The 26,260-nt window shown below is 30.6% G+C and overlaps 1 protein-coding gene across 1 annotated transcript in view; it reads right to left on the reverse strand.

The window, feature by feature from the left end:
- The window catches only part of LOC129804049 (probable serine/threonine-protein kinase nek3), a 50,355-nt gene that overhangs the window by 11,165 nt on the left and 12,930 nt on the right, over positions 1–26,260 (reverse strand). The window contains exons 3-5 of the mRNA XM_055851062.1: positions 11,642–11,750; positions 6,056–6,425; positions 5,592–5,679 (exon numbers count right to left, since the gene is read on the reverse strand). Coding sequence (XP_055707037.1) covers positions 5,592–5,679; positions 6,056–6,425; positions 11,642–11,750 — 567 coding nt within the window. The remainder of the gene's footprint in view (positions 1–5,591; positions 5,680–6,055; positions 6,426–11,641; positions 11,751–26,260) is intronic.

Genomic DNA, 26,260 nt, shown 5'->3' on the forward strand with positions numbered 1-26,260 from the left:
TCGCTAATTTATAGAGTTTAAAAAAAACACGAATTTTCACAATAGATGGAAACGCAACATTTTTTTCCAATTTGCAACGATAGTTATTGCCAATGGATTGGCACAATTTTCATAAAATGATGCCATAGCCATAAACCACCTACACGAAAGTTATTTCTCACCTACATATTATTAGATTTTTTTTCAGCTTAACAAAAAAGGTAATTCTGAATTATTAACTAGTAAATTGCGTGGATAATATCTCCACTTCCATACTTCATCAGTAATTGTGATCATGTTATTTCTCTTTTTTTTCATCTTTTCATCTCTTGTGATACTCTGAGAAAATCACAAGAACATAAGACACCACAAACATATTCAAAATCACAATGAAAATATTTTTTTTATTCTTTCTCTCTCAAACTAAATTATACCAATGAATGTCTTACAAAGAAAATTTCTCTCACTTATTTCTCTCTTAGTCACTCCTTCACACATTGGGATTAAGAGGGAAAAAAACGTGTTAAGATTTAATTTATTCCGTTAGGTTGTGGTCTTTCTTTTTCACCAGATCTTCTTCCATTGAAATATATTTTATAACACAATTTTGTCTTTTCTCAAACCAAAAAAAAATCAACCTCAAACACACAAAGTGAAGATCAACACACTCAATACCACTCTTTCTATGTCACTATTCCTATTTTTATTTATTCCAAACCGAAAAAATGTGAATAAGTACAAAGGGATTGTTACCAATGTTTGCAAAACACAATTTGCAAATTCAAAAGACAAACTTCTCTTCTAAACACTTAACCAGGAAATTAATATTCACCTAAAAAAAAGTTGTTGATTTAACTCACTTTAATAATATTAATCAGGTTCAGCAATAAACTTTAAGGAAAAAAAAATAGCAAACACTCTGAGGTGGAATGTCTTGGAGGAAACGCGTTTTTATGAGACTTTGAGGTATCGTGGTCAGACGACAACTTCGTCTCGTCTGCAGAGAGTGATGCAAAATGCCGTTTCCCGACCTGACATTTTCTTCAAAGTACACCAAGATCTTAAAATGTTAGTGGTAGGGGAACCTTGAGACTCTTGCAAACCTACATAGCACTAGTAACAATTGTATGTAACACCAAAAGAGATAGAAAATAAGATTATTATACACAATCACTCTACATCTAATACACTAGAATTCAACCACAAAGTGAGAAAGAATTTTTTTCCAAACAGCAAAATTTATTCTCACTGAAAATCCATTACTTTCGTTTTGATTAAATGCGCGAAAACGATTGATGGTCAAAGAAGTTTTAATGCAACACTAAATAAAACGATATTAGAAATATAGTGTAATAGACAATTTGAAGTGCACCAAAGTGTTGCAAAGTGGAACGATGAGTATGTACAACTGAAGGGAAAAAAATTGTAAGAAACAACACCATAAGCTCAATATAATGGGAACTCCTTCACTCCCATAAATGAAATTGGAAAAAATGCTTTAGCAAAACCTAAGAGCTTTTACATTGTGGTAGTTACTTTGAGTGCTTTGTTGAGGATTGTTGAAGTTCAAATTCAGGAAAGATTTCTTAACCCTTTAAAGATAACAAAAAGATAGTGTGTTGCAAAGCTAGGCTTTTTTTTGTTGAAGAGAATCAAATAAAGGGGAGACTGCAATAAATGTTTTGATAGATAGCCCTGAAAAAAACCACAGTTCAAATTCATAAAAAAAAATAGAAAAAATTAAATTGTCCTATTTAAGCTTAAGGGCAGAATCACATTGACAGTAAAATGCTCACCATATTGTCCTAATTTACGCATTTTCATTGCAATTATTACGCAAATTTTCCATTACCGTATTACCTTATCTCATACTCGGTGGCACTAGGTGAAAATAATATAAGAAAATTGAAGAAATCAAACGAAAATGCGATAAACGGTGAACAAAAAAACTGTACGATTAACTTCTCTTACAGTTTTTTTTGCTCACCGTTTATCGCATTTTCGTTTTACTTCTTCAATTTTCTTATATTATTTTCACCTAGTGCCACCGAGTAGAAGATAAAGTAATACGGTAATGGAAAATTTGCGCAAAAATTGCGATGAAAATGTGTAAATTAACGAAATACGGTGAGGCTACGGCGAGCATTTTATTGTAAATGTGATTCTGCCCTAAATCATCCAAAGGTACCGAACTTTCCTCTTTATTGAAAAATTTCAAAAAATAATGCTTGCTCCAAAATGTGTGACATACAAATTTTAACTGTTCATAATATTCACAACCATAGTTTAGTTATAAGTGTCTCGCGCAAATAAAAATTGCATTCTACTTTCATAAAACGTTATTCATTTTAAAATTTTCGACAAATAAAATTTTCTAATAAGTTTATGAGAATTTACAAAAAAAAACATATAGGAAGAACCCGTGACCCCAATAGGGCCAAGCCGTTGAAAATAAATGAATGAATCTATAAGAAAATAAGGCTTTATAAATCAAAGTATTTCCATTTTATATTTTTCATAAACCCGACCATAAACCCTTTTCTTAGTACTATAAAAAAAATTTGGAAACAAAAAATCAAAATTAAGAATTTTCCGTGATTTTTAAATTTTTTTGTGTTTTTTAAACTGTGTAGTCAAACTAGCTTCTAAAACTAACGAAGAATTGCCGGATTCTTGATCTTGTGTTAGTTATTTAAGTAAATATTCATATATGAAATATATTATAAAAAATAAGAATATAATTCTCTTATTAGGCCAATTAATTAAATCCAAAAGTTTTTTGTCTAAGCTAACGTCTAATCTAAGCTAACCTTGAAAATTTAGTATTATATTTTTATTAAGTGACACAAAATAATGCTTTTTAAAACCAAAAACTACAACAAAACATCATGATTTGTAAATGAATTAGAATCTAACCATAAATACAATTTAAAAAAATATATAACAAATAAGTAAAATAATGAATCAAATTTACTAAATCGTTAAAAAATTCTAGTTTTTAGTTGTTTGTGTTTTATCTAACCACAAAAATCTGTAAAATTTTTGAAAATCACATTTTCTAAATTTTATTTTAAATTATATATTGATGAATTCAAAGACAAATTGACAGTTTTGTAAAGTTTTTGCTTGGAATTCAAAACCGAATTGAACTTAAAAAAATAAGCCTCGAAACATTTTTAAATTACAATAATTAAATTTCAAATTAAATGATATTAGGAAATTAATTAATTAAAGTGAACCAAATTGCTTTATTCCTCAATAAATGCATAATTTAAAGATGATAAGGAATTTTGAAATATGAGAGGTTATGCTAAACCTCACCACAATATTCATAACCTCTTTGCCAAATAACAGAACCAGACTCTAGATATGTGACGAAAATTTGATGCCTTGTATGTCTCCAATTAGTAATCAAATTTTTCTCAAAGGACTAAATTCAAACTCGTACCGCTAATTCTTATAACTAGTTAAAAGATCTTCATATTTGAGGTTATATTCTCCTAACTATTTGCTATATTATTTGAAACAATTTTATCACTACTACTTTGCAATACAGTTATGTTACTAAAAACATCCAAAAAATAGGGAATCTGAAATTTTCGTTTGTTTTTGTAAGGCTAGAATTAGATACTTTGAGATGCAAATAATATTAACAAAATAAAACAAAACAAAGTAAATTATTTTGTTTCTGAATGTATAAATTGATGATAAAATTAAAAGTAAAATAAAAATAAAGAGTTGATCAAAATAAAGGATTGGGTTCAATATTAAGTATTTTTAATACCCAGAGTATGATTTTGATATTTCGGAATTTTTATTAATATTTATTCCTCACAGAATTTGTAGAATTCCTCGTTCTGTAGTTATGTGAAATGCAATAAATTTGCAATTTGAGCTGTATTTCGGCAAAAAAAAGTAAAAATCCGATATTTAGGCAATTAAAACAGAAAACATGAATTCTCATATATTTAAAATTACAGAATTCTTTCAGAAAAATTATAAAAGTTATGGATCCGCCACATCTTTTAAATTAGGAAAATTTCATGAAATCAAAACTCATATTCATTTCTTTCTCATATGTTTTGCATATGCCCATTCTTTCGCATTCCAAATTCGATTGAGCTAAATTGAATTTATGATGAAGTTTAAAAGAAGAAGAAGAGTACGAAAGAATGAGATAGACATATGCAAAGCGTGTGAAAAAGAAAGAGATTAAAATTTCGACTTCAGGAAATTTTCCTAATCTAAAGGTGTGCCGGAGCCATTATGAATCAAATTGGCAACATCGATTTTAATTGAAGCAATTTTTGATAATTTTTTGCATTTTTTACCAACCAAAATGTTTTTTTTTCTGATATAAATTAAATATTTTTATTATCAATATTTTTAACTGATCTATTTTTTTTGAGAAATTTTCAAAAACTCTTTAAAATACCTATAAATAATATCACAAAAATTTGAAAATAAGATCTATATTTGGAAAATTCTGTCATATTGACAATCAAAATTGTATCAATTTTTGAGGTTAGGAGTTAAGACATACAATGTGACATTCTGAAGTTAAACTAAGGGGTAAACTTTGAATTGGATTAGCAATATGTCGGTATAATAAATCCAAAAAATAAATATAAAAAATATATTTAGTAAAAGAATAAAATGCATAATCATAACGCAATCTTTGAATGATCGAGATCCAACAAAGGAAAAGATATATGTATTTGTAAATATTATTTCTAACAAACATTTCTCTGTGGCCAATAAGACAGAAGAAGTTAGTGCGCGATGTTACAATTAAAACTGCAATAGGAAACTCTCTTTGATGGAAGGTACAAAAAATGCACTTACGCAATAAATTCAAAGTAAATAGAATTTACATAATGTTAATTCGCCATTAAATACCAATGGTCAATTGGAGGTGGAATATCCCTCCTACAACAAAATCGTATTGGCGTTCAAACAAATAATGATTTCCCTTACTGATTTTATGGCAGAGACATTAACAATGCGACTGATAGAACAAATTCAATTAACTTTATTGTTGGGATATTTTGAGAAGAAAAAAAAAACAACAATCATTAAATGGGTAATAACACTTATACTGATACGCATGTCACAGATAATTGCGATAACGAATTTTATCTATTCCCCTTCATTAATTAATTGGCATTGAATGCATGTTATGTATAAATATCTCTATACACAAATTTATGTGTGGACAGCAGAGATAAGCTTTTTTTTTGTTTAAATATAAACAATAAGTTGATAAAAAAGAATTTCTCATAGAAATCCACATAAAGGAGTGAATGAATATATGAATATGAATATGAAAACCATATTACTATGTCGGAGATTATTATTTTTTTTTTGGCTGAAGGTTTATTTTCCTACTTTTTGTGCATGAAATTTGCATTGGATTTACATTTGACATACTTTAAAATTAACTCATCCGTGATACCAAGACTGGTTTCAAAGAATTTCACTTTCACTATCTCAAAATATTTCACTATTTTCTTGCAAAATCACACCATTTACACCCACGCATAGGTATAGAGCAATTATTGTGAAAAAGATAATAATTCGGTAGTATGTAATATAGGATGTTTCTGGCTTACCTTCAGAACAATTGATAAACTGCTAGCCGTAGCTGATTCGGAGAATACGCTATCATGAGACTGCGATAAAGCCTCTCGACTGTATCCGCTGAAAATAAAAACGTTTGCAATGTTTAGTATTTATAACCACTTAATACAGCAAAATTCACTATTATCGAAACGCTTCAAATCAATTTTCACTTCATTTTTTAAGATTGATAGATGTTACAATATACAGACTGATTGGTTAACCATCGAAATGCTATTTCGTGTTTATGATTTCTTTTATGGCAGAATAGTCTATTCTTGTTTTCCATAATCTGTTACCATAGCAAAACTCACATATATTTATTTAATCAATATGCAATATTGATTAGTAGCACTCAAGAACAAAAAGAAACTGCTAAAAATGGTACAAAACTCCGATTGCAAAATTTTCCAACATTCAAAAATCTTGGAATTCTAAATACGCATTTTTTTCTTACCTGTCCAGGAGTAGTCCTTCACTAAAACTTCTTTGATAGTCAGTCATGTCTCGATCCATCTCATCCAGCGTGTCTTTTCTTTTACCGACCCTTCCTGTTCGGCTGTCTAAATTAGTTTCCAGTCTTTCCTTTGTCAAGTAAATGGTTGTCGTATATCCACCAGACGTGACTGATCCAGATGCCGTAACATCAACTATTGATGGTGGTGAACTGGAGTCAGACGAATTAACCATCTGACTAGTTCTACCGCTCGGAATACTACTGCAGTTGTCGCCACTTTGTCCTGCGAAGTCACCTCGTGGAACAGTTCGTCTCCGGAAGATTCGCCGAAGATTTCTCAGTGGATGAAATCGCCTGCGTTTCTGTGTTTCTGCAAATTCACGATATCCTTCTAAGTTCAATATTTAAAAACAATTTTCTTTCCAAAAAAAAATTAATAATAATAACCACGCACTCTTTACACTTGAGCTGCTGAAACGCGACTACATGAATTCTATGGTACTTGAAGAAATTCAATTGGTATCTTTTTTTCTTGTTTTCCCTTCCTTCAACAGAAATAATCGGGAAAGAGTAACTTAGTTTATTGCAACTGAAGATTTGGATGAATACCATAGAAACAAAATTTGTCTTATAAAAGTCAAAGATTCCGTGATTTGTATTCTTTTGGGTCATTTAAAGCAATTTCGGATGCATTTTTCTAAAATATAAAAATATATTGTTCTTTTTATTTTTTCAAGACTTTTTTCTATATAGCCAACAAAATAAAATAGATTTGAATACTTATGAATCAGGGTAACTGTAGAGGAGACTGGGGCAAAAAGTAACAAAACGGATATTTTATTTTTTACAAGCTGCCCTAGAAATTTCTAATTAGTATAGTTTTATAGGAAATTTAATACTCTACAACTTTGTGAAAGTCATTTTCCTCTATTTTATAAAGAAATACATTTATCGAGCTGTTTTCTAAAACGTAATTTTGTGATCATTCTCAAAAATGCTGGGGAAAATAATATCAGACATGGGGTGTTACCATATTTTGATTTGCTTTATTACGGGCTTTCATAAATTTAAAAGAAAATAGCTAGGTGACATTTTTCATAGGAAATTTGTTCCTTTACACCTTTTTAAAACACAGTTTTCTCTATCTGAACGAGAAAAGCGCTTTTCAAGCTATTTTAGAAAAAAAAATACACAAAAGACTGCAAATCGTTTGACCAATGGAAACAAAAACCGGCGAGACGCGGAAATGACGTTTCTTCTCGCCGTGAGATATCAGAAATTGCTTCGGTTCTTCTTACATTTTGCTCCATACCTTTTGTTACTTTTTACCCCAGGTGGTCATTTTTATTAAAAGGAATTTCTGGAGATAAGAATCTTTGTATAATTCTAAAACTGATAGTGGTTTCGTATTCAAAGAATTGAAATCATTTAGGAAATATTTACCAGTGCATCAATTTTGGAAAACAAGTAGGTCAAAATTGATATCTGCTGTAAGGAAAACATTTGAAAAATAGGGCTAAAAACTTCAATATTTTTTATTTTCTGAGTTCCTTGTTCGAATTCTAAGAAACTTACGACTTTGAAGAAGGTCTATGGAGGCCATCTGTGGAAAAAAATTTAAGCCGCTATCTCTTTTATCTTGGACAAATTTTCAATTTGTGACTTTTTGCCCCAGTCTCCCCTACCGAATTTCGGCACAGTTGTATGCAAACACCAAAGTCTCAAATTTGAAATGTAATATTTAATACAAATTGAATTCTTCTTTACTTCTTTTTTAGGAGTGTTTCTTGAAACCTTGTAGATAGAATATCGTTTTTGTTTTTTTTTAATCATTCTAAATATATTTTAAAATGAATAAAATATAGACATAGCTTTGGGTAATATTTCGGACACCTTGATTCTCACAGTTCCCTAGCAAAATTTCGTTCTGCAATTCTGCAATTTTTCTTCTTCTCCCTTTTTTTTAACGGATATCAAACGCTAACCGCACTAGTGATCACGACGGCAATTAATCAAAGTTATCCAAATTTGTCTCGAATAAGCGCATACCCGTCACCTAATGGCTGCTTCAGGGATGTTTATTTAAAATCTCTACATTTTATTGCAAAAATTAAGGAAAATATACTTCTTGAAAAGAAAAGAATAAGTTTTTCATAAATAATTTATAGCCCTCTCCTTAATATCACACCGTGAAAACAATTTTTGTTCTCAAGAAACTTCTGGTACAATTTACCAAAAAATGAAGAATTTTTGGTTGGAAATATACTTTATAATCCTATTTGACCATTCTCTATAGACAGCATACCCTTGCAATATTTATATGTATATTTAAAATACGCCATGAAGCTCATGATTATGAATTCCATCAAGTTGATAAATAATTTCAGAGAAAATGTTCCAAGTCCATTTTGGCAGGTCGTCATCTTGAGAAAAGTGCCGAAAATTCATAAAATTTTCATACAACGATCAGATCCACCTTGGAGTAAAATTCTGCAGAAATTATGCAGAATTATCGTCAGTTACATTTTCAAATCTGACGAATTTTTGCAGAATTCTGTAGAAATTTCTGAGTGGGTCCTTGCCCTTTCGGACCAATTCCAAATGAAAAGGAAAAATCTTTCTGATGAACATTTTTAATCACTTTGCTATTCCCAAGTGCTTCTGCATCATCAACTTTTCTTTGTTTTGGTTCCTGTCTCGACTGTTTTCCTTAGTCCTCGCAGTGTTATAAAATCACCAATCAATCGTGACAGAAACCAACACAAAAGAAAAGTCGACTATGTGGAAGCAATTGAGAACAGTAAAGTTCTAAAAAATAACATGTTCATTTTTCATTAGAATAGGACCATTATGCTCCTTTTACTCTTATAAGGGATAAGATCGCGGCAATTCTTGTGGTATATATGATTAATGATAACACATCACATTTTTTTGGTTTTTGGAATTATTTTCTAACAAAAATTGCGATGAGGCCATAAATAAAGACAGGCCACAAGTAATGCCGCCACACTATGTTATGCTTAAACTAGTATTGAAGGCTAATTGGTAAGATTAGGGCATCAAGTCTTGATTGTTTATGTACATATAGGGGAAAGTGCGCTACCTTCGGACGACTCAAGCTTTGAACAATTCATCTTTTTTAATGTGTTATAAATTAATTTGGGTCCTTATAATATTATATTATAATAGCTAGTCCAATGGCTCATATATCGCAATGTAGGGGAAACTGGAGCACCACCAAACACGGGGTAGCACCAAACACTGCGTTTTTTTAATCATATATTCCACTTCTAAGAACAAGACCTATAGGCGTTATAGACATATATGCTTGCCTACTGAAAAAAAAAAATGGTTGAGATAGTCCAAGTAGTTTAGAAATAAAAACTAGTGTTTGGTGCTACCCCGTGTTTGGTGGTGCCCCAGTTTCCCCTAATCCATGGGTCAAATCCATTAAGAACAAAGAAAGAAAATTGAGTTGTCCGAAGCTTGAGTCGTCCGAAGGTAGCGCGATTTCCCCTATAGTAGATATCATAATTTGGATTTTTCCTTTATGAAACAATATAAGACTGAAGTAGGGCTACTTTTTGGTGTTCCCGATCAACTTCCTGTCTTCGGGCCTATTCTCCAGGATTTTTCCATGTTGTAGATTCTCATCCCTGTCTCCTATTTTCTTCTTTATACGCTTATGATCTATTTTGGATCCTTTTTATTAGGTTTTTCAAAGTCAAAAGTCAAAACCTAATAAAATAGGGGGAGGTGAGGCTACTTCGAGCTGTGGGGCTACTTTGTAATACTAATTTTTTTGCATATTTCTTATGGAAAGTGGGTTTTAACGTTATGTAATTTGGATTAGACCAAATATTTGTGGATTTAAATAAAATAATTGTAAGAACAAGCTTTATTTAGAAATAGGCGAAAAATTTGTATAACAATCTAGCTCCACAGCTCAAAATAGCCCCACTTCCCCTTACATCTCATCTTATGTGCTGTGTATTAATATATGCTTCATTTAAAAGATCTCTAAATTCTGAATAAAGTCTAAACTGGTTCCAATCCTGGTTCCAATCAAAAAATATAAACTAATCTAAATCATGAGATATAATACGTAAACTCTCCTTATTCTTTGTTCTTTCTTCCAATTAAGAAGAAGTCTTAAGGTTATGTCAAATTATTGGGTGGTCATTGACGACCAGAAGACGATATCTCTTACTAATTAGCTCCTTCTAGATTTATGATGAACAGACAAAACAAAGGTCGCAAACCATTGGGGATGTTATATGTACTCAAGGGACTTTCTGAGGCCCCAAATAAAGAAACAAGAAAAAATGCGGAAGAACTTAACACTCGTCTAAATCGATTACAATAGCAGCGATAGCAGCTCAGGTAATAAAGCCACAGATAAGCGATAATTGTCTATTTGAATTCTTATCTTTTAAATGGTAAATATTACAGCAGTAAAAGTCAGAAACGAAAAGGCACTTTGCGTATTATTTATATCGTTTCGAATACCATACACGTGACAAATTTAAGCTTCTGCAAATTGCTTATAGCTAGAGAACTTGCAAGACGCAAAAGAATTATATAGCAAAAACGATATGTTTATTTTTTTTAAATAAGAAACCAAATTTTTTTTTAATCTGGCTTGTATTTTTTTAAAGATTTAATTTATTTGTAGGGGGAGATACAAGAATGGGTTTCCCTTGCACATCTCCGAGAAAAGATTCTTATCCAAAATGGTAAAAATAAGCAAATTGATAACCTTATCATCAATGTTCGAAGATCACAATTAGACAAATTTAAGCAGAATTCAATATTTACTCCCTCACATTTTTTTGTGTACATTTTCAAGTATCATATAAAACAATTTGCGATTGCACAGACGAGGGCGCAATCGATTAGATAATTTGTTCTACTTTTTGTTAAATGAAATTCAATTGTAATTCACCGAGAAAATGAGGGCAATTGGACCATTTATTTAATGTATATACACACTTTTTTTTAGCATGTCGCAAAAAAAGGAAAAGTCAATTGAAAGAAAAAAATCGCAACCTGTATGCATTAAATGGATTGGTCTGGTGAGAGGGAGGAGTTCAAAGACCATATCAAATGGTTGACTTGTTTTTTCACAGACAAAAATTCCTTATTTAGCAATGTTTAGGTTGTCACACAATTCTCCTCGCGAGACACAATTTCTTATACACTAACGTTAGTTCTTGTAGAAAATAAATTATTTAACAAACTACATAAAATCCGGCAATTTTACACATCAAGCGCTTACTTCTTCTATCGCGCCTTAGATGGCGTGGCTGGAAATACTTAACTTGAATCTTAACTAAATAATTAATAAAGAAAAAGTTTTATTTTGTGCTTTCTGTTTCAGAAAGTCTCTTTTAGTATGTGGAAACGTGAATCACACATTCTCTGTTATAGTAGTAATTCTTATCTTGACTCACATCCTCTAGAGAAAAATTTCTTCCTCTTATTCTTTGTGATAAAATTATAAACAAAGTCATTCTTGCAAGTTTTTTGTAATATTTCAAAAATTACTAGCTAAACTGTTGAGGTCTTTCTTAAAATACAATTTACCTGGTGGTTCAGGTGAATGTGAGAATCCCCCATCATCCTCCTGTTGTATGGATACACCTTCCAATGGAGGTGAATTTTCGCGCACACAAGACATTAATCCAGTTGACATCTGCAATAAAGTGAATATTAAATTTATTATTAAAGTATATTAATTTTATATAGGTTTAAAGATACTAAAACTAAAATATGATATGTAGTAGCTTTTCCTATCTGTTTCATGGGCAGAATTGCAAATCGTGTTATAGGTTGCGCACAAAGCATTTAACGCAAAAATCAGAATGGTCAAATGTTAAATTTCGTTACATAGGGGAAAGCGCGCTACCTTCGGACGACTCAAACTACGAATATCCCATGTTTTTCAATGTGTTTTTAATTAAATTGATCCATTAAAATTTTATGTTTTAAAAGTTAGTCCAATGCCTCAAACTTCCTGAAAAAAAAGTAGGGGAAGGCTTTGATGTTTCGCACACAAAAATTATGTTCAAGTTCAGTGATTTTTTCTGACTACCATGCAAACCGTATCGATTTTCCAGCTATGCCAAAAATATCTCTTACTTACAAGGTTCATAGTCCCACATCACAAAATCTCAGGATACCCATCGATTTTCTTCTAGAGGAAAATGAAAATTTAGTGGCGTTTTGTGCTATGCATCTATCAAGTTTCCATCTCTGCACACGATTCACGCCATCTTTGAACACCCCTTTTTCACCGTAAATTTTGCACCGAACAATAAAAGATGCCCGTCAAATCAGTGCTCTACCTGCCGATTTTACTCGGAGGTTTTTTGAATTTTAACGGTATATTCTAGTACATTTAGAGAAATTCTGCAGATTTTCGGCAGAATTTCTGCCTGAAAATCTGTAGATTTTCGGCAGAAATTCTTCCGAAAATCTGCAGATTCTCGGCAGAATTTCTGCATAAGAAATCTGCATAGTCTCCATTGTCTCAACAAAAATATTGTTGATTTATCAAGAAACTGTAGAAGTTACAAAGAAAATGGTATGCGCTGCTTAACAAGCATTACCCATTAAACATTTTAGATGAGTAAAAAGAATCAAGACAAAAATACTAATTTCTTAAAAATCGCCCATGAAATGATACAAAAACACGAAATTTAGGTCGACACTGTGTTTAAAGATAATTACTTCACTATTCTCTACTTATAACACGACGTCGCAGAATTCTTTATTTTATATAAACACTGTGATATCACCAAGAATAACTCTATTGAATTTTGCAAACAAAATTCAATGAAAAATATGCACAGCATTGTTTGAAGGGAACCCTAATCTACTTGATTAAACCGTTTTTATAAGGAATAAAACGTTTTAATACCACTTTTTTGGAACTTTTCTGAGAGATGTTTTCATGACACTAAAAACCACTTTTTTGCTAGATTCCATGGGAATTTTATTCTGGAAACGATAAATCTGGTGAATGCTTTCTTGAAAAGTCCAAATATCACCAAATTTACACAAATCAATAAGTTTTTAACCTAATCTAATTTCACTAGACCTCCCGAATTTAGAAGATCAGCCCGATCCTCCAAATATTGGGCTGATCCCTGAGTGTATTGACACTGATCCTCATTTTTCGAGCTGATCCCTAAACCGATCCCTGTGTCTAATTTGGGCTTTAGTCTTTAGTGGTGGACCAAATCGGCAGATTACAGTAGATGTGAGTATGAGAGATCGCATCTAAAATGAACTTTCCTGGAAAATGTCTGAAGAAGCAATGTCTTCTATGTGCGATCAATCAATGTGAGTCAAGTTTTTGAATTTTTTTCCACCCACAAAAAGGGGCTCCTCCAGCCTAAAAGGTTTTTACATAAATATAAACCCTAATAACCCCTCTACCCTCTGTGATAGTCGTTTTTCTGAAAAGTTATATTAATTGTGCAAAATCAGCAAAATTACAGTTTTGGACTTATTTTTAATTTTTGCTTCCTGAAATTAGAAAAAAAAGGATTAGACTCCCAAGTTTTTCAGGTAAGGTGGGATTTAAGGCTAGCTATTAAAATATATAGTCATAGGTGAGATTCATAAAGAAATACCGAAGAAATACGAAGTATTTGAAGGTAGCGTATGAGCAAACCATCAAAGTCTTCCCCTATGGGTCAAATCTATCAAGAACATAGAAAAAACAAGTTGTCCGAAGTTTAAGTCATCCGAATATAGCGCGTTTTCCCCTATATGCACTATTTGTAATATAATTTCTTTGACACAACAACGTTTTGATCATTTATAACCAAAGTATCATATAAAACACCTCTCATAGTGTTTTGCATCACAACGTAATATACATCAATACGTCATCCATCACGTTTGCAATACAATGACGCAAAACATGTTCTCTATAGGCAAATCAGGATAGCAGTCTTATAAGTTATTTTTTCCATAAAATTATCTATTTTTATTATTTTATTAATTAATATTTTACCCTGTATTTAGCTAAAAAATATTTTTAGAAAGGTCTTAAAATTCACTGTCGAAATATAATAAAGCATTATTTTTTCCATATCATTTCAAAATTATTCAGCTTCCTTAATTCTATATAATGTTACTTATTTATGAATTAGAATTTTAATGTAAATTATTTACTAATTCTCTCAGCTCAATTTAAAATATAAACTTTAATGTTATTTATTTCCAGACAGTACAAATCTGTTCATATACCACCTTATTATTAACCATGTATTGAAAAAGACAACAATATCAAACCATGGAGAATGTACAAACAATATATTGTTATTGATAGTGAACAATAGAATTAAGAGAATTAGCGAATTATCAACAATGTTCTGCAATTTGCACCTACATCTTAACTGATTGTATCTTATCCGGATCACACAAATACTTTAACTCGGTTGACACCTTTTTGTGATAAAGTCTAATAATATGTTATTGGCAATATTATCGCTGTCTTCATAAAATATTGTGCCAAATCTGTGATCTAGACTATTTAAGAGTTTTAAATAAATTGATTGCAGAGTTTCTTCGGTTGTTTGACCTACATTTTTTTTTTTACTAAATAAATCATTAAATAGTACAATTACCTTTTTGTGTCTAATTACGAAAAGTCAGTTATAAAATTACAGTCAACTTAAATTTTATGAGAGTGTTACTTGAATTGCATCTTTTATATACTAAAGTTATGAGCAGTAAAATTGTTATCTCGTTAGTAAATCACTCAAATAAATCATTAGATGAAATAATTGCTCTCTCGGTAGAATTCGAACAATTTAATAACTGGAAATTTTAAGGATATTTATAACAATATCATCGAATTGATCATATTTTTAGACAAAAATAGAAGTTTTTTGATCTAAAAAGAATAAAAAGTTAATTCATCTAAAGGATATAATCGAACTTCGCCAATATAAGATAAAATTCTTTTAGAAATGTAAATTAATTCGATATAGGTATAGGAAGAGCACCACCGATCGGCAGTATTCATCGGATCGTCCGGTTAATACCGTATCGTTTCTCCAAATAAAATGAATTTTTAAAAATTATTAGTTATACTTTTTACCATTTAACTCTCATAAAAATGCAGTGAATTAACTCAGATTTAATTTTTAAAAATAATTTTCTATGAGACAACAGATTAATCGCTATTTTATCTTACTTTATTGTAAATATTTAAAAATAAAATGCACAGATATAGTTAAATGGATAATTAGTAGACTAATAGCAAAAACAAATATACCAAAAAGTGTTTGGAGCTCATATTTTCAATTAAATATGAAACATTCTTAATATTCCGATCCGTGGTGCTCTTCCCTTATACTAATACGATAAAACAAGTTTTCACATTTTCAACAGAAGCGCATGACATTTTAATAATATCCAATGCTTCTTTCGAATTTATTACAGTCTTTTTATAGCTTTTTTAGTGAAGTTAGTATAAACTTTTGCCAAAATTTGTTGTTGTTGTTCAAGAAAAGAATTTGTTGTTGTTCAAGAAAAGTTTAGTGTTTCCGTTCATCTCCTACTGCTTTCTTTTTTTCTAAAATATATATTTTTTTATTTTTTCCCATTTACAAAATATTGCTTGAATTTTTTTGTTACTTTCGTTACACGTAGGAAGTTTTTTTTAAAAATAATTCAGCTAGATTCTATAGCTGTCAATGTGTAATTTTTTAAGATTAAATGGATACGTTGGAAGGGTGTAAATCGTATAAATTCGTACATCAAAATCATTGCAAAATTAATTATCGACTATCACGAAAGTATTGCAAATAGGGGAACCTGGGGTAAAATGTGACAACACGATTAATTTTTCACGAGGGTCGAGAAGACCTAAAAACATTCTAATCAGAACATTCTTATAAGAAATTTACCTGTTCGAATCGTTTTCTAAAAATTGATTTAGTAGGGATTTGCAAAAATGCTTGGTCTAAGTATTACCACAGAAACGGGATTATTTGGGACATTACGCTTTCTTATGGATTCTAATTCTTTTATATTATTGTGTGTATTACAGTAGACTCTCGTTCAATCGGCTCTTTTTCAATCGGGCGAAAAATTTTATTGACAATTTTCACGTTTAATTATGAAGCAAGTTTGCTTAAATTCAGTGTAGTACCTCTTATTTTATCGTGATTCTTTATAATTGAGCGCTTTTTGTGAAATTTACTATGACTTTGACGCCCAAATCTGTCGATAAATCGGATGACATTTTGCCCCAAATGCCCAATTGAGAGAGAGTCTACTGTATTTATGTTATATTAGCGCGATGAATCGAATTTATTGGAAAATATAGGAAAAATTAAGTCATTACAAAGGTTGGGATCGTACGAAGCATGGGCATTTTCCGCTCTAATCCGGTAAAAGATCCGCTAGAGAAGGGAATGAAACGAAAGTATTTATATCTATATAATATATAATATTAATATCTTTGAGGTAGAAAATATTTTAAAAATAAGACCTAACGTTTTAATATTTTTCATTATTTTTATTCCTTGCATAAATTGTTTTAAGATTGTATGTTTGATATCTTAGAAATTTTCAGATCATCACATTTTATACTAGATTCCCTGTAGGGAAAGTGTGCCAAATTTCGGCATAGTTGCATGCAAGCGCCAAAGTCTCAAGTTTGAAATGTAATATTTTTAATACTAATTGAATTATTTTATTACTTCTTCTTAAGGAGTGTTCACTGGAACTTTGTAGACAGTTTATCATCTTTATTTTCTCTAAAATCATTTTTAGTACGTTCAATTAATGAATAAAAATGTAGACATTGCATTGGTGGCCTATTCCGGCCACCTTCATTCTTATAGTTCCTTGTCCATCCGGAATTTTACTAATGTCTTTTTCAAATCATCTTGTTTGTCGATGCGACATTTTTTGTTATTTTTGCATAGTATAATCTGTAAAACTGAAAATTCATGGAAATTCGACGAACAAAAAATGTGGCCGAAATTGCAAGCTGGCCGGAATTTGGCACACTTACCCTACTCATTACTGGACAAATAAGAGTAATTTTTATAAATTTTACAAATTGCACTTTTAAATTATTTTCAAGCAAAACGGTAAATACCATTAAGATTGATGTTATCCCTATGCTATAAATGCTTAAATGCTTTTTTCAAATTCCAAAGTGAAAACGGTAAAAAATAAAACTGTAATTACAAAGTAATGAAATAACATGGAATATTTCTGCATCTCCCCCGCTAATGTGCAAAGTGCATTAAAAAAATGCGAATATGCATTTTATGATATTTCTCAATGAATAATCTCTCATATAAGAACACTTCTCTTATTTAATTATTTTTTCATTCTCTCTCTCTCTATGACACTTCCATTCTTTTTCTTATGATAAATCATAATGAAATGTTCATCCTAATTTGTGTTACTTTGCAAGCAGTAGACAAAGGGGCATAAACAATGTCAATATTGCACAATATCTCTCCTCAATAGCGTGAATTGTTGAAACTTACAAAAAAAAGAGACAATAATTACTCATAATGAGAAAATTACTATATAAGTATAATCTAATTCAACTACCACCTACATAATGTACCTTTAATCGCCGTTTGCGTAAATTTCGAAGTCAGTGAAGGTTATATAGTGAAGAAAAATATTTTATTGCCTTATTGCAAAGATCTTTTTTCTTGCCTCAAACACGTGAATACAATTAAATAGAATAAGCTCTACAGAGCAATGACATAAGAGAAGAAGAGCGCATTTACATTACTTTATCGTCTTCCCCATGTGACGCCGCAGCATCCGACGCCAAATGTAATCCTCCCTCTCTCATGGAGTATCTCACTTCGTCCTTTTCCTTATTTTCGTGTCATTCGGAAAGAAAGCGAACCAAGGAGCAAATCAAGGTCATCACATGGGATGGATCAATATGTAGCAGTAAGAAAAGGGATGAAACGAGAATTGGAACATATTAACGCAAAAAAAACGCATAACGACAAAAATTATGACTGGCCTCCCATTTTAAAATTTTTTATGAGATTGTGCTAAAAAATAGGTTATATATTTAAAGTTTGCTTTCAATGCGTTAAAATTAATCTATGAAGAGGTTTGAGTCATCAAAATAAAGAAAAAAAAACGGAGGTGATCTTTCGTTCTACTCCAAATATTCACATGAATTAGGCATTGGAATATTATATGCGTATTGGAGCGGTTTGAGTGAATCAGAATGAATCATTTCTGGCAATGCAGAAGAACAAATTACTCAAATTATAAACTATAAAAGAAAATTGCTTACACATTGAAATTCAAGCAAGAAATAATATTTTAAGATTCACTTTTCATATACAGATAATTCATATATTCAACGAGGAAAAAGAGGAATGACATGACCTATCTCATTGAAAATTTTATTTTAATGTGAAACGGTATATAATGTTATTATATTGAATATAATAAAGAAAATGTTGTTCTCAGATTTTTAGCACATGACTGTTCTACAGCAAGTCGTAAAATATTTTTTGAATTTTATATAGGGGAAAGGCTCATAATTTTGTCCAGTTTCTTATTTTGGACACTTTGAAGATAAAATTGGACACTAAAAATAAATTGATTAAAATGATGGATTTTTATTCCAATATTTGATGAATAATGAATTCTATCTAAATATTTGTTTTTTTGGAAGGTTTTAGTACTAAATACGTTAAAATTGAATATGATTTGAGTTAAAATTGCTTTGTTGAAAATTCAGTGTGAGCAATTGTTTACGAGAAATATGACAGAACTTCGTGTTTACTTCAGTCATATTTAGCTGTGGTGAAGTACTAACAATGTTTCTTCGCTTTATTTGAGTGATATTATTGAATATTCATTGAATATTGTGTTGATTCACGTTAGTAGTGATTTGTACAATTGACTTGAAGTGAGATTTGCCTTGTGAATTAGACTTTTCGTGTGAAAAATAGGAATTTTTTAAATACATTTACAGCATTTACCAGTGAGGTGATACTCTTTATTTTGGACAGGTGTTTTTCTCACGAAATTTTGTGAATTTTTCCGGAAACCGGAATACCGGAATACCGGCTTAAAGCCGGCGGCTTTTAATTATAATGACTGTATTTTGAAAACTCTCAATACGAATATTTTGATTTTTTTTAATTTGATATTTAAAAAAAAAACTTTCTACGTCTTGGCTGCAGTAAGATTAACTTAATTGCAATATTCGTAATCATTTGAAACGATTATTCTATCCGTAATTACTACCAACCCGCCTGACATAGGATAAGGGGGCCCGGCGCTAAGACTTTAATTTACTTCCCAGCCTTAGGCATTATCTCAGTCCTTAAAGCTAAGATTTGAGTGGTAGGTCTTAATTAAGGACTGAATTTTTCTACGTATATTAAATGCCGGACGAATGAAATTGTCTCCGGCACCTCATGTTTTTAATTCCAAATATTGTACGAATGGTAGAATGTAGAATTAAAAACTACAATAATACATTTCGTTTAATCAGTGATAACGACTAAACACTTTAGAATGTATAAAAAATACCCCCTAAAAAATATCCATGTAAAATTAATAGTAATACGTTTGCAACTAATGTCCAACGTACAATAACTTTTGTTATGTAAACATGTTTCCGAAATTGTCTATAAGAGTGAGCGAGATGACTTGATCTAGATTTCATTCACTCTCATTGAAATGTGAAAAACATGTTTACAAAATAAAAGTTATTGTGGACATAATAGTAATAGGTTTGCTACTTTTTTAATGTGTAACTTTCAAAACAATAAAACATCTTGGAGATTAATTTCATGTTATCAATGACACCTGAGCAACACGGTTGACACCCCTATTTTTTTTTAGTTCCTATGCTCGTCACTAAGAGCGCAAAAACAGTGCCCTTTGAATGTATTTGTTAAGGTGTATTTTATATCGGAGCTTCTTAAAAGTCAGGTATGAAAGATAAGGATCATTTCAGGGTTTAATGCAGGATTATCTGATCAAACGGGAATAGAACAATCAGTTGTAACAGCACTATCTGTCAAATTTAATTCATGTCATAGGTTATTCCTAATCTATTTCAACGATGACTGTACAAATTTTAAGGGTATAGAAAACCATTCATTACTTGTCTTTCAATATCCGGGAGATAGCTGTCATATTACACTTTTTATCCGAAATATGCGGATTGAGTGAATTACTTTAGGTTACTGACGTTAGTACCAATGTACAAAATGTTCAAAAATGGACAGGCGTTTTCAGGAATAGATGTCAGATTCATAAACTAATGACTAAAGGCCTCTACACACTAAGAGCAATTTCTTTAAAAAATTCCCTCTTAAAGAAAATTTCCCCTATCCTTGTAAGGAGAAACGTCGGATTTTTTTTTAAAAAGGCAATTTTTGACGAAAATTGCTTCCAGTGTGTAGAGTGTAGACACCATAATGCAAGTCAAAGGATAATCGAAATTAAATTTCCCTTGTACGATTTTTTTTGGTAATTTTTTTAACGCTATTGCTCCGTGTGCTATATTTTTTTTAATTAATTTTATCGATGTATGAGTCATACAGTAGACTCTCTCAAATTCGGGCATTTAGGATCGAAAAATCACCCGAATTAGAGAGAAATTCGGGCATCAAATTGTTTGAAATTCAACGATTTTTTGTTTATCTGCATACTCATATTAAGTTCACATGCTCATATTAATTGTAAATTTAATGAAAGCCCCTTAATATGCAAAATAACATCACAACTGAGATAAAGCATAGCAAATTTGATCACATTTGCTTCATTCGATAATCATAATCGAACTTGAAAAATGTCAACAAACTTTTTCCAAATTTAACTGCCGCCCGAATTAAAAGGTAGCCCGATCTTAAAAGAGCCGAATTAGCGAGAGTCTACTGTATTTAATTTATAAAATTAATTTTTACATTATGCCTTCCCATCCATGGGTTCATTCCATATTACTCTATCTCAGAATGGCAATTTTTCAGCAGAGCCATTTGAAGTTAGCAATTTCCTAAGATGCCCTTGTAATTTTTTTCCGAAAAAATTGAATATCTCCTTATCCGAACTTCTGATGACCACCAAATTTTTACCAATTTTAGATCTCGATCCCAGAAACAACATATATCTCGCAGTAATATGATTCTAAGTAAAATTAGAATAGTATGAAATGAAACCGTTGATATTTACGTCTTTTCGTGTTGTGCCTGATCTTTATATATAAAATCCAGTTGATATCCATTTATAAAACGAAACATATCCCTCTTCTGAAGAATGAAAAATCCTTTAATAGGTTATATTTTGAGAATCTTGCCGCACAATCAGAATTTTGAGATTTTTTATGCTTAGACAACCAAAAAGCTCACCATTAAACTATTAAATCACTAAATAGGTAACATAACTGAATAACATAAACATAATAGAAACTTTTTACTATTTACAACTATAAATTCAAATAAATTTGGATGTTTTGAATGTTTTACAGGGTTGTACCAAATGGAGTATAACATCCAATTTCCTGTTTTATTTTTATTCTATATAGTCTAACAACATAATGGAAGTGAATTCAAGTATCAATGTATTCTTTTTATTGTTATATTACATAAGAAACATCTCTACATATACGGCTTTTGAATATGTCATTAAAATTCCTATTTTGCCGACTATAATCAATGGCACTATTGAAAAAGTGAATCAGTTTGGTTTTGTCTTTTCACAAAACACGTGGTATTGAAATTGCCAATAATAGCCACTCAAGGTTTCACACGTAATATGTATTTTACAGAATATTCTCATAAACTTAGTTAAACTTTAATTTAATTACTTGAATTATTGCGCCTCATTGTTTTTCGCAGACAAGCTTCATAAGACTTGCACTTGTATGATTTACCACGGTGTGTAATAAATAAATTTCATTCCAGACAACAAAAATTTTCATACTTCATTTTGTCAAAATTTAACGAAGCATCATTAAAGAATATTTATTGGAGTTAATTGAATGAAGTTCATTTTTACGTAATTTAATTTGACAGTTGTTCGACTTAATCATCTATTTTTAATTTTTTTGAAAATGAATCCTTAAATTAGTTAAGGATTTACGTTAGTCCATATCTTAAGCATTTTGACATCTTAAGCGAAGCTTCAGGTTCAATGACTTTTTCACTTATGATGATAGAGATACAATATTATAAAAATCAAGTGGTTGTTAATATTAAAGTGTTTTATCTGACATAAATTTTAATAAGATAATTTCAAATCTAGAAATATTTTAAAATTGCAGCAAATTACTACACATTGAAAACACTCGAAAAAAGTTAGTGACACTTTTAACCCTTTAAAAACGAGTGGAACACCGGTGTCCTATAAACGAAAACGATTTTTTAACTATAGAAATAGAAAATTATTTTGTCCACTAAATAGTAAGAAAAATTATTTGCGATTTTCGGACAGCAGTGTTCCACTCATCTTTAAATAGTTAACATTAAATCAACAACAATTAAATTATTAAATATAAATTATTTCAAATATAAATAATTGAATATTTAAAATAAATTTTGAAAATCTTGAATCCTAATAAAATACTTTAGGATTTTTCTAAAACAAAAAACGAACTTCAACAAGAACAACATTTAACAAAAAAATCCAAAATCTTTGAAGTTGGGCTACGATATCAACAAACGGACACAACATGTTTTTATACTAACTCTCTATTTTAATTCATTTTTAGTAAACTTTTAAAGTATAGTCCCAATTTGTTGCACTCCAAAAGGGGCATGAAGTCCTGAATAAATCTGAATCTGAAGAAATCTGAATCGAATCTAAATCTGAGTGAATTTTCAATTCAAATTAAAATTCAGTATTTAATTCTAAATCCGATCCCACTTCTGAGAACATATTTGGAGATCTCGTAATGTAATTTGTAAGATTGACAGCACTTGGACGGAGTGATCTCTGGCCCGACGTCTTGCTATATACAATAGTCTTATAGGGTAAGTGTGCCAAATTCCGGCCAGCTTGAAATTCCGGCCACTTTTTTGTTCCTCGAATTTCCATGAATTTTTAGTTTTTACATACTGTAGAGATTATACAATGCAAAATAATAACAAAAAATGTAGCTTCGACAAACGACATGACGTGAAAAAAGCATTGGAAGAATTCCCGAAGGGCAAGGAACTATGAGAATGAAGGTGGCCGAAATAGGGCACCAAAGCTATGTCTACATTTTTATTCATTTAAAAATGTATTAAGAATGATTTTAAAGTAAATAAAGACGATAAACTGTCTACAAGGTTTTAAGCAACACTCCTTAAGTAGAAGGAATGAAAGAAATCAATTTCTATTAAAGATATTACAATTCAAACCTGAGACTTTGGCGCTTCCATGCAACTATGCCGAAATTTGGCACACTTACCCTAAAGCGTATTAAGATAAATAAACACTTTTAAACTAGTAAAATGTACGATATAGCCCAAAGTGGCCAGTATAAATAAATAAAATATAATTTATTTTAAATTCTAAAGCACTCGTGTAGGTATAACGTTTATGTGTATAACTTGAATCTACCTGTACTTTGAATCGTATTCTGTGCCAAATGGATGCATTGTGTATGTAAAAATTAAGCATATTAATGCGATTTGAAGGTCGTAAAGAATAGTTCTTGTGTTGCGCAGAGTTTTCGCATTAAGATTATAATTCATGCCAGCGACACATACCATTATACGTTAGTCCAATGACCTAAACCAAGTCACGTGCCCGTTTTCTTGTCTTAAACAAACAATTTTTTGATTTTGATGCCACTATTATCATTATACTTATGTCATTATTTCCTGATTTTTTAGTTAGTTACAAAAACTTTTTATTAAACCAGGGTTATTTCTCTATTAATCGATATTATCCTTTTGAATTTATCAAACTTTCCTAATTCACAGTAATTTTGAAACAGAAATAACGATTTAATCATCGATTTTCAGATCAATCCGGGAAGATCCGTAATTGGGTCAACAAAGACCATTATTTTGAAGAATAAATTCCAACTGATTAGTGGTCCAATTAAGGATATCTTCTTCTCTCCAGACAACCAGCGAATTGTTTGTAAAATACAAATTTAACAAACAAATGTCCATGATCATGAATATTTGGAAAAAAAGTGGAACAAGCTCATAAAACGAGAAATCGAGAAATATAAATATGAAAAGAGCTTGTACACTATTAAATCCTTTAAGCAAACAAATATAGCTCATTTTACACTTTTTCCATACAAGTTGATTGTGATAATTGTTCGAATAGAAACTTGTTTCAAATACGTATATGATAGATATATCAAATTACTAAAATATTATAAACAGTGTGTTTGGTGCATGTATGACAAGTTAAGTATTTTCTAAAGAAAATTCTACACACAGTGTCAGTATATGAATGTAACATACCTATTTTGTGATTCACGTTGTTATATACAATGTATGAAGAAAACCGATTATGTGAATAAAGAAAAAAACAAGAGATAGACAGTATGAGAGAGAGTGTACAGGAAAATTATTATGCAATCGTATCTTGGTCAGATAATTTACATAGAGTGTCTCTGAAACGTAGATTTTCAACTTAAAAACTACTTTCCATGGATTCAGTCTCAAGACTAGAATTTTGCATATGATATTTCACTCATCATGTAACAGCTATATGCATACATAATTTATGTAACTGATTTCAATTGTATCTTTCTAAATTCACTATAACATTTTTGAACCACGTCTTCCATGTGATTTTATTAAGACATTGAATTTTCAAAGCAGAAGTAAGAGTTGAAGCTACAATAGTATATTCTTTGTGCGGTAGAATGTACCAAATTTATTCACAGTTTTCGTCATATTTTCACTTTCAAGCCCTTTCTTGTGGTATTCTAAATCCGAAACCCATGACCAAAGCGAGTTAAAGAGTTTGGGTGCATCTCAGTCAGAACCTTTGAGTAACTCAAGTCAAGCGAATGGGAAATAAACTATCGGATCGTTAAACGAATTTTCCATTAGCACCCAGCTTACCTTTTAACCTGTAATTTTTGTGCGTTCAAATTGAAGAAAAGGTCACTGATTCCTTTAGCAATTAGCGCTTGTGTGGTCAGATCAGTCATGAATTTTGGGTCAAACTCGATATAACAAGCAGGTTTCGGGTGTGACTCAACTTGCAAAAAGCACCATTTTTGTACATATCTACGTGTATATATAGTGGTTAGTTATAAGAGTTAGCAAGTTTTTTTATGGCAGCATCGTTTAAAATAGTGAATTTAGGACAAAAAAAATTTTAAGGGCAAGAATTTCTTCGCAAACACAGTAAAATGAAATTAAATTCGTGAGCCCCACGTTAGTTCATGTGTTGAATCTTTCGCGTTCAGAGAATCATGACGATGGAAAGATTATTAACCGGTTCTACGGTCTGTGATCACCATCATCAACAACACACCAACGAAAAATTTCACGGAATACATCCAACACAATGAAAAAGGAAAATGTGGAAGAAGTTTTAAAGCTATCAAAGTGCAATTGCAAACCAATATTAAGCATTCAATGATGCGAGAGATGCATTAAATGTAAATATTAATAAATTTATTTTACATGGGCAATTATTGTGATATTGAGCACTTCATAAGTAACCAGATGAACTTTCCATATACATTCATTTTTAGATGCTTTTTTTGCCATGCCAATAGCTTTTTGTGTCATTTAAATTGAAAAGTCCATTGAACAATAAAGTTATGTATGCATATTTGCAAGAAATCATGTAGACGAATACCATACTATAGATATTTCTTGCTAAAGAAATTGTTAAATGTCTTGCTCATTCTTGAAAACCTTGATGATTCAAATGATGCATAAATTGGTTATGTTGAACCCTCAGGCAAAAATAAAATTATAAATGTTATAATTCAGTCAGAAAAAAAATTTTCCGCTTTATTGGCAACAATGCAAAGCACGAAATCATTTTTTTTCTCTTTCATCATACATCAATGATTTTCTTACAAATATCATACGCTATACATAAATAAACTCATACATTGTACATGTGCCCAAAACCAAGATGGTTTAGTGACTCCATCCACGACTACAAATTTAACAAAAAGTTACTTGCATTATGTCGTGCAGTTTGTTTTATATATTTTACCACTTAAATTTTCTGTTGATTTTCTCA

The sequence above is a fragment of the Phlebotomus papatasi genome, chromosome 2 (assembly GCF_024763615.1).
Source record: "Phlebotomus papatasi isolate M1 chromosome 2, Ppap_2.1, whole genome shotgun sequence".
NCBI classification, from domain to species: Eukaryota; Metazoa; Arthropoda; class Insecta; order Diptera; family Psychodidae; genus Phlebotomus; species Phlebotomus papatasi.